The sequence below is a fragment of the Anolis carolinensis genome, chromosome 2 (genome assembly GCF_035594765.1).
Source record: "Anolis carolinensis isolate JA03-04 chromosome 2, rAnoCar3.1.pri, whole genome shotgun sequence".
NCBI classification, from domain to species: Eukaryota; Metazoa; Chordata; class Lepidosauria; order Squamata; family Dactyloidae; genus Anolis; species Anolis carolinensis.
Window position 1 is genome coordinate 305,273,253 of NC_085842.1, and position 10,819 is coordinate 305,284,071.

General features: G+C 36.0%; 1 protein-coding gene across 2 annotated transcripts in view; it reads left to right on the forward strand.

Annotated features, from left to right (window-relative positions):
* The window catches only part of mtmr12 (myotubularin related protein 12), a 43,241-nt gene extending 36,434 nt beyond the window's left edge, over nt 1-6,807 (forward strand). For both annotated transcript variants that reach the window (XM_062972521.1, XM_062972522.1), the window contains 3 exons: nt 604-771; nt 2,224-2,385; nt 4,150-6,807. In XM_062972521.1, coding sequence (XP_062828591.1) covers nt 604-771; nt 2,224-2,385; nt 4,150-4,713 — 894 coding nt within the window. In that variant the 3' untranslated portion in view covers nt 4,714-6,807. The remainder of the gene's footprint in view (nt 1-603; nt 772-2,223; nt 2,386-4,149) is intronic.
* Nucleotides 6,808-10,819: the final 4,012 nt, after the last annotated feature.

Here is a 10,819-nt window from a genome sequence, read left to right on the forward strand (position 1 = left end):
CTTTTGAGAAAACTCTCAGATATATGTGAGAGAAGGCTGTGATCATTCAGGCACTCTAGTTTCAAGCTGTTCGGCACTTGAAATATAAGAATTTTCACTTGAATTTGTCCTTAAAAAGGGTTGTAGAGTGTGCATTCTCAACACTGGTAACATGTTCTGTACAATCTCAAATTGGTAATTTGACCATTTTACGTAATAGTTTAGTTGCCTTTGTGTAACTGTAATTAAGGCGTGTAAAGCAAAATAAGCAACATTAAATAAAACTAAAATAAAATAAGTAAAATTAAAACAACCAAAAACAAACATAATAATTGCAGTATCATCGCTGTTTAATATGTGCTTGAAGTGAAGGTTTTATTAAAAAGACAGCTTAAACAAAATGCTTTTAAGAGTAATTAAAATTAGAAAAGTGAACTACTCGTCTCCCCTAAGAGTCAGTTCAATAACCCATATCTCTGTAGACAGACTAGTACTGGATGACTTTGAAATGAACTATGGATTTGGGGTAGCTTAGGTCTTGATGAATTCAACACAAAAATGCTTTAGTAAAGTTTATCCCTATATTCCCAGATTTACTTATCATTAATTTTCTTTTTATCACAGGCACCTGTCTTCTTGTTGTTCTTGGATTGTGTTTGGCAGTTGGTCCAGCAGTACCCACCAGCATTTGAATTTACAGAGACCTATCTAACTGTTCTGTCAGACAGCTTGTATATTCCCATATTTAGCACCTTTTTCTTCAATTCTCAACATCAGAAAGACACTACCTTGGTAAGGCAAAACATGGGAATGGTACATTATAGAAGTGTTCTGAGGTACTGCTGAATTCTCTCTAGTCTAATAAAGGTAGTACAGGGTGCCAATATCTGAAACAAATAAAGAATTCTTGCAGCTTTCGATTTTGCTGTTGTACATAATTTTATTCCATATGGCATAGCATTATGCAGCATATTCAATTTCTATCTCTTTCAGTTAAAAATCCCTTCAACTTATGTTCTGGCTTCACTAAACATTCAACATATGCTTTCAAGTCTTTTTGCAGTCTTAAAGGTTACAGATTTGCTCTTTAAAATATATCAAAATGCAGGAGTTGATAACAGATCTTATCTACATAGAACCACATGGATAGGCTTCAGAATGGAGGAAAACTGTCTGTTGCTTTGCTCAGATTTCCCACTCAGTTTTGTTAGAAATTGAACAGATAGTTCCAACTGTTCCTTGAATACCTTAATGAGCTGTAGGAAGCCAAAAATGTGACTTTTAAAGAAATGTTGTCAATAGACCATTTGAGAGGTTTGTTCAGTATCACTGCTTAAGCTTTAAAAATAGTGGATATTCTCGGTTGCTGTCATTCACAGTTGTGAATGGTACTTTGAGCTTTTAGTCCGTTTAAATTATCTAAAATTGTTTCAAATTTTAAAAATGATTTCATTGAGTGTCGTCTTAGGATCCAAAGATACAAGGTGGGATATAAATGTTGGGATAAAATTATTTCTGTGTCAGTCTAATAAACTTCCAGAATATCAATGCATTTTACTTATAGTGTTCTTTCTATGTAGCCCGATGCTGCTCAGCTGTTGTCTGTAATAGTTCTGAGTGACCATAGTATACACTATGTAACCAATATACCCTGTTTCCCCTAAAATAAGACATCCCCAGAAAATAAGACCTAGTAGAAATTTTGCTGAATTGCTAAATATAAGGCCTCCCCCGAAAGTAAGACCTAGCAAAGGTTTTGTTTGGGATCGGTAAATGTATATACCATAGAGTGTTGTACATGGAAATAGTGGTAGTAACAAGAAATTCTTGATAGGATTCACAGTTTGTCTGGTTATGCTGGTTTGTGATTACAACTACTGTACAGTATATAATAAATGTTCATTTTTTTGGTTCAACAATAAATGTGAATTCTTTTTCATGGAAAAATAAGACATCTCCTGAAAATAAGACCTAGAGCATCTTTGGGAGCAAAAATTAATATAAGACACTGTCTTATTTTCGGGGAAACACGGTAGTATTGAGACATACTATACTGGTTGGTTACATAGTGTATAATCAGTTTGCACTTTTTTTTTCTTAAGTTGGTTTTTAAAATCTAAAGCTATGTAGTTCAGAGGGCTTATAGGTTTTTTGAAAATCTGGAATAAAACTTGCATTGCCAAAAAGGTCTAGTCAGTGTAAGCTGTTTTTGGATTCTAATTCTAGCCTGTTCTCTTCTGACAGTATGGAGGAAGCCTGAATACAGAAGGGAGTAAACTTAGTTATCTTTCAGTTTGGGAATGGTCTGTACAATTTGAGCCTGAGGCACAGGCTTTGCTGAATAATCCTCTATATGCAGAGAAGCCAAAACTAGATAAAAGTCAGAAGAAAACCACACGACTCAAGGTAAGGTATTCAACTTATAAAAGGCAGAAAAAATGTTTTATAACAGCGGTCATATGCAGCCAGTGCTTGTCTTGAAATTTTGTGGCCTTTGGCCTATTTTCAAATGCATTCTTCAGGTGATCACTCAGGTGATATGAAGTAAACAGGGAGAATGAGGAAAAAGAGGTGATAAAAAACACAGAAAAAGGAAGTAGGTTTGGGGAAATGTATGTTTTCCAACATGGCTGCAGCCCTATTCACCATTGATAAGCAGCCTTGAGAGATGATCCTCCAGGGAAGGCAGCCTTGACAGACAAAGAGGTGGCTCAACTCTTTTTTAGGAGTTCATGTACAACATTGAAATCTGTAGCAGACATGTTTGTTGACAGATTCAGTATGACCCATTCTTCAGTTAAGCTGGAATTTGCAAATTTAAGCAGCCATGGAATGTTGTGATTACAGACAAGCTTTAAAGCTCCCAATACTTTTGCTTAGACAACAGATAAAAATACACAATGCACACAATTGTGGACTCAATAAAATTGTAATAATGTGGTTCTTGAGTTATACAGGCAGTCCCTGGGTTATGAATTTGTATAAGGCGGAACAGACACATTTATTAAGTATAATTCCTTTTTAAAAAAAGTTTTGGATAGCATAGGGAAGGGTTAACACCCCTGTAATGTTTGTATTGCTGTCTGTGCCTCTCTTCAGGATATTTCACCTCCTGTGACAAACTGGATTCTGAAAATCTTGGGTGTTTGTTGAAACAAGATTGATTATAAGGTTTCAGTGGAATCATCTCTTCCGCATTATAACTCTTCTGGGGTGAATTTCCTTTCCTAGGGGTAGATTTCCTCTCACTTCCCATTGTCTCAGCCCTGTTTGTAACTAGAAGTTGGGTGAAAGTTGGATGTTTATAACTCAGGGACTGCCTGTGTAGTGTTCTTTCTCAGTATCCTGGATTAAGTTTGAATACAAATCACACCAAAACCGTAAATGCACAGCATTCTTTAACAAGATTGTAACCAGCTTATTGGTAGTGAATCCCCAAACTATATTTTTCTACATGAAAAACAGGAGTTTACTTTTTTAGGCACATAATCCTACATATGCTGGAGACACTGATATGATGTTTAAATGGTTTGACACTAACCTTTATATTGTCTTAAAGCAGACTATCTGGCTCTTAATTTTTCAATTGTTTTATTATTTGTTTCATCTTTTTTTAGAAATACAAGAAACCAGTGATGTTAAAATAACACTAATGTTCAACCATACCTCATTAGTGTGTCCTTGAATCCTGCAACTACTTGATTACATAAACAGAACTAGATGTTTTTTCACTGCTTTAGAAGAAATACAAACATTGTACCTCTAACAATAAATATTGTTGTTATAAGTCAGTAGCATAGGTTTTCATTGACTAAAAATGCATAATGCCTACCAAAATGATATGCCTTCAACAATGCAGGGGTGGGAATTTCTAGATATTGAACTGTGACTCCCAGAAGCTGTATCCCAATATCCTCATTGATGAGGAATGCTGGAAGTTACAGTCTAGCAATATCACAAGAATCACATTCCTGCATTAAAGTTAGTAAATTGAGTGGTCGTTGTGCTTCTGTATTACAGCCACACAGTTATTTCTAGTCTCCTTGGCATAGTATGGTTTGAGTCATGTTACTGCTAATTACATAACCTGAAAACTAACATAGAACTATGTTCAGATAGTTTTGTTCATCTTGTAAATTTCTTAAACCGTTTTCCTTGCTCTCTTTAAAGCATCAGCGACAGCTTTCTTTGCCACTGGCACCAACTAAGCCTGCTCCAAAAAGAGGATTTTTTAAAGAAGAAGCAGATCAGTTAATTAAAAACATTTTAGGCAAAAGAATCAGCAGGTTGATAACTTCTTCTGATGATCTTCAGACTAACTTCAGTGAGTTCTATGAAAGCTGGCATGGTAAGATGGTTGATCTCCATGGACTGCTGCTGCCACGACTCGAAGGGCCAGAAATAAAGGTCTGGGCACAGAGGTATTTGCGTTGGATCCCCGAAGCTCAGCTCCCTGGCAGTGACACAGTCTCAACAAAAGTCTTGGATGTGATGGAAGAGGTACAAGGCTTGCAAAAGAAAATGGATGAAAAACATAGCAAAGTCTCAGACGAAGATGTGGAAGCTTCTCCTTTCCAGAGAAATCCTGCTCGTTTGTCATCCTTATTCCCATTTGCTTCGCTGCAGAGACATTCCTTCAAACCAGTTTTACCTACCAGCTCATGGAGAGACTTGGAAAGTGAGGACGAATTGGCCAGGCGAGATGATGAGTATGTTAATTTAGGAGATGTTTGACAGAATACTCTTTCTCTCTGAATTGTGGAAATGAAAACTCTTGCACACTCCTATTTTAATTGTCCACATTTCCTGCGATGGTCTGTCCCTTTTTTTGCTACATTCTGGAAGTAGCTAATTACTGAAGCTTTTATACAGGAAAATCTTCCCTTATTTGACAATAGTAATGCATTTTACAAATAACTTTAGATCATGTATTTTCCTCAGTTTTCTGTAAAAGTAGAGGAAATGGGATGTAGCTGGGTTCTGTAGAGGCCGGCAAAGTAGTGGGTTGGATCCACCCTCTCCCATTTGCCCTGTTTCCTTCCAGAAAACCTTTTCTCTCTGGAAATGCCAGGGCAACTGGAAGAAAATGCCCCTCCTCTCTCTTGTAGGAACCTCTGCTGGGTCTGAATCCAAAAATTCAAAATTGTTTTATAATCTTTGGGAACAAATGAGATGCATAAGGTATATGAGCTTCTTCCTTGTTTGACCATAAAAGGAGTATTTGAGAAATCTCCACCGAAATTGAAAATGACCTAGAGTTGGATATAGAACGTCTTATTGGTTGGATCATAAAATGAACAGAGTTGCACTGTTAAAATTAGATACTATTTTTAAAAACAGACTTAAACTTTGAAAGTTTATGTCCTAGCCTTTTAAATTGGAGAAATACTCAATATTTTATCTTTTATCACGCATTCTATTTTTTTCTGATTATCCATTCTCTGCATTATAGTATGCAGTAGAAGCCATTTTGAGCTCTTTTACTAGTTATCATTCAAACTCACAATCTCTTCTTTTCCTCACTAGTCTGTTTCCATTATGTCTATTCTGGAGTCTTGATTTGTAAAGGGTCTCTCCTTCCTGCCCAAGAACAGGAAGAGGTGGAATTTAAGAGATGCAAGTAAGCCATAGCAATTCTTCCAATAGTTTGCTGATTCAGTTATTCTTCACTAATGCCAGTAGCTTGCACTGAGCCTCAAGTCCTTTTTTTAGGAAGGACAGGTAAAAATCTATATATAGCTACGAAACTGGATTTCTCATCCAGCACTACTGCTTATTAGAGATGTGGCATTAAAGCTAACTATGAATGTAAGATGTTTGTGCATTGGATCTTGGTTTCTGGATATTGTCTAAACAGTACCTCACTTATATAAGCCATATAGAAATCTTGCCTGCCCGTGCAAGAACAAATAACTTTCACACTGAGAACAGATTTCAAGAAATCAGGAGGATAATGAATCAACACAATTAAAGCCAGAAGTTGCCCACAAGAGAGAACTGACAAGACTTTTTTTTTTGGAGAGCTGGAGATTAATTGATGTCGTAGTATAGATGTGTTTATTGAACTGCCCTAAGTGCAATTCTTAAGCATTGCCTTGCAGCTGGCTGCCGTCCTTTAAAGTTGCATTGGCAGCTCAGATTGGTCTCCAATGTGAGTATTCCCGCAGGAGTGGGTAGTGTAGACAAATGCCAAATGGAAACCTCCAAAGTCCACGTTGCCTTATGAATCTTGATACTTGAGCTTCTTGAGCTTCCAGTATTTTTAAAACACAATAGTTCTACTTGTATATGTTGTTCTGAAAGCTAATGTTGCACATTTGTTTCTCTTCAGATGTCTAGCATTTATATTGTAGTTCCTTGCAGTTAGATTTTCTGACTGCTTGGAGTATGATCTGAATTCACTTTAAGACACTAACATTGAAAATTGCTTAATTTTGTTAAATTGTTTTCTTTGAAAGCTAAGTGGTTTGTAAATATAGTGATCATGGAAACGTATTTATAGAAAAGCTGTTGAGTACTGTGTTTCTATAGAAAACTATAAATGGACATACGGAGGGATTTTTAAAAATAATAGCTTATGGAACTGCTTCTTTCTAACCAGACTAGACATGGCTTTGAGATTATCAAAATGCAGCACTGTTTGAATGGAGACATATTTATCTTATGATATTTGTTTATCAGGATTTTTTTTTGTTATACCTCCCCAGTTTTTACACTGAATACAAGCTTAGCTTTAACAGTACTTGAGGAAAATAATCTTCCTGTTAATGCTTAATAATGCTTAATTTGGACAAATTTATTTGTGAATAAAATGTACTTTTTACTATTTCTAACTTGAAAAAATGTCTTTGCATCAATTTTGGAATTTTTGAAACTTTCAGTAATAATAACAGACTAGGAAGATGTGAAACATCTCTCTACAAAATAAACCAGTGCCATCACCTGGGGTTGACCGTCGCTTTTCAAAGAAGCTCTAGCAATTGGACTTCAGATCTTTGTGTATTGCAAAATATGTACTCTACCTATCATTTTACAAACTACTATCACATTTCTTGAAACACAGAGATAGCAGTGCCTAAGAAATACTACCAGTGTAACCTTTTAATCAGAACTTAACTATTCTTAGAACTTAAGACATTTTGCATTTACTGCTATTTTCTGGAATATCTTCTAGAGTTAAAAGTAAACATTAGGTGAGTTGAACGGGTCCAAGGGCAATTGTGCTTCCCTTTGTACTTCATGTTCCAGCATTGCTGAAATTTGGTGGCAGAATTTGGTACCAAAATCCAGTGTGAAACAGACATTTTAATTTCAGTTTTCCTGCCTTGCAGCCAAATGTGTTTGGAAAGCACTAAGGGCCATTTAAAGCAAGCATTCTACTTTCTTTTCCTGGGATTTTGTTCTTTCTCCTCCTCAAAAAAGCAACCTGTAGGAAGGGAGGAAAAGAGGCTAAAGGCAACTACTCTGGACTAGTTGTCTCTACAATTCCCAGACCTTATCTTTTCTGGGGGCAGAAAGACAGAGCCAGATGCTCGTAACTGGTCACTGGCAGTGGTTTGTTCTGAAAAACTGATGCTAAAGGTAAAGGTGTACTGTCCTTAACTGGTGGAAGAATGCTTGGGAAGTAAGCATTGGCCTTGAACAAGAAGCGGCAGAGTCTGGTGAAAGAGTAACTAACTCCAAAGTGGTTGTGTGGGTTGATATAGATGAGGCCCCTCCAGAAACCCAGAGTGAGAGGCAGGGATCAAAGAGAGGAATGTTAAATTCCCAAGGGATGAACAGTTATTGAAGTGTGTGTGTGTGTGTCTGTGTACATTTAATATCACACATTTCTCCTAGCATAAGACTCAGTGTGGGGAAGAGGGAAAGAAAGTGGAATACTCGAATGATATCCCTGGTCTGATCAGTTGAATTTATGTCCTGGTACCTTACCACTGTTGGTACGTACTCTTGCATATTTATAGAGATAGCAGTTGTGTTTAGGAAAATTATAGAAAAGTAATGGACTGCCCTGTTAATGAAATATTGGATACAGTGAAGTTGAGTGTAGCAAGAAAGAGAATAGCAGGATCTATACTTGAAACTTCTCTTGTGTTGACTGTCAAGATCTAGGTTTCCCTATTGTGGATTCTGATGCTGAATAGTAGACTTGTTCACAATAGACATTATCCACGACTTTGTATGTAAGTAGGTACTTGGAAAGTTTTTTTTTTCGTGTCAGGAGCAGCTTGAGTCGCTTCTGGAGTGAGAGAATTGGCCGTCTGCAAGGACGTTGCCCAGGGGACGCCCGGATGTTTTGTTGTTTTTACTTCTGCATCTGTGCCATGGCATCCTGATCACACAAGATTCTGGCTATCATGACAATCATGGGGCTGTTCTAGTGTATGATGAACATGGTGGGGCATGGCTCTAGTGTTTGTTTCCCTTCCTGTTAGAACAGTGGTACTCAACCTATAGGTCCCCAAGTATTTTGGCTTACAACTTCCAGAAATCCCAGCCAGTTTACCAGCTGTTAGGATTTTGGGAGTGGAAGGCCAAAACATCTGGGGACCCACAGGTTGAGAACCACCATGTTAGAAGTTAGATGGTTAAGGAAATACTGTATCTGTTTGAATAGGAGAGAAGGGAATTTCAACACTCGTTAAAGTTGCCTTGATGCAGGTGGGAAGATAACGTTGTTGTGGAATTTACTGCAAAGTTTGATTTATGATAAAGCCCATACTTTCAGTATTGAGGGACCAATTGCAATTAAGAATTTTGGTACAGAAATGAAAAAGCATGCTGGTCTTTCTTGCTGTCATGTAGAGGGTTCTTTACTGATGGTGAGAGAAAAGTACAAGTAAAAATTCTGTATCTGCATCTCTGCAACAACAAAGACTGGTTTAGAAACCAGACCTTATATGGAGAATTATGTCAATAAAAACAGTGATTTTTTTTGGTGAAACGTATTATGTAGGTCACCTGCTGGTCTTCATTTGAAGAGGATGAAAGTCTTTAACACTCATGTATAATATCCAGACAGTAAACTTTGCACTGAAGTGATCACTGACCTATGTCTTTAATCTTAAAAAGCTGGCAAAAACACAGTGTTAAAATGTGTTTTTAAAATGATATTAAATGAAATAAATGGGCAAAAAACCCATGATTATTACAAGGATGATTGAAGCATTCACTGGCTGCAACAACAAGGCATTTATCCATCTTCATGTAAACTTCATATTATCCACTGAAACAGAATTATCCTACTTGCCATGAATATAAGTTTTAAAAGAAAGGATAAAGTAACTGAACTTATAATGGCTCCCTTCTGCAAACACATATTCAGACAGCTGTCTGTGTTGGAGTCATGGCTTATGGAGCAAATGAAACAGAGTAGATGGACGCTTTGCATCCTTCCTCCATTAAGGCAGAGCAGGAGAAAATTGTTGCATTGAAAATGTTTTTTTTAAGAGACTGAGAGAAAAAAATCAACATTCAAGAAGAAACAATTGATCAGAATTTTTTAAAGTGGGGAGGATGAAGAGAAAATGGTAAAAATGATAGCCATGAAATTTAACTTTTTAAAAAATGTACTTGTGTTCTCTTTTCCCATTTGAATTTTTAAACTGAACTTTTAAAATTTTAAGATGTTGTCAGTTGAGACTCTTAAAATGAATGTTCAGTCAAATTCCGCAGGGTTTTTTTGTAATTATTCATGGAACTTATTTAGATCTTGAATGAATGAATGAATGAATGAATGAATGAAACTTTATTTATAGCCCACCCTATCTCCCCGAAGGAACTCAAGAGTGGCTAACAACAAAATAAACATCAGCAAACATTCAATGCCGACAATACATAAACAAATCAAAAATAACTCAATGAAACAATTTAAGTAAGCAAGACAATACATTGCACAATCCACATAATTATAGACATATTAAATCCTTAAAACCTCCTTAAAAGTCTCTAAAATTCAGCTAAAATAATATCTTACTTTCATTACTTCTTTAACTTTTCAAATTGATGCTAAAATATTGCATTTCAGTCCTTGCTTAGAACCATTTAAGAAAATATTTAATGTAATACAACTTACATATGTGTGTTTTTTAATTTATGACCTTTTTAGGATCAAAAATAGAATGTTTATGGTAACTTTGGGGTTTTTTTCACACACACGACAATCATGTTCTGATGGAATCATTTCAATAGATTGCATAACGTTCAGCCATTTTAGCAAGATTATTATAATATTGAAATTATTCCTTATTAAATATTTTCAGATGCTACTAAATGTCATCCTATTTTTAACTATTATCTTGAACAATCTGGCAAAGTGTTAAGGACCCACTTAGTAATTCATGATTTTACTGTGACAGACAGTTAGACTGTTGTGTTCAATATATAATAGATTTTGTGAGTTAAGTTTATTGCTTTGAGAGGTTAAGAGCAGCTAAAATTCAACATATAAACAGAATTTAGTGTCTTATAATATAATGCTATTTGGTAATGGCGCCATATTCCTAATGCTCATTGTCCTCTCTTGTTACAAGTACTCTGTGCCCATAACTTAGAAGGAAATGGTCCCTGGAGGAAGATCATGTCGATTACTTCTTGCCTTGGAGATTGATGGGAAAGGGCAGCAGGAGTTGGAAGACATTTTGCTACCCGAAATCAAAGTATCCGAAATTAGTCAAGACACTCTTACAATTTCCCCCCAATAAAAATATAGTTACCACATTAAATGCAAAGCACAATAATAACATAAGTCCAACCAAATGATATATTATGCTACCTTTTGAGGGGATGTTAAACTTTTACTGTAATAGCAGAACAATAAAAGCTTGGTTGTATTCACAGC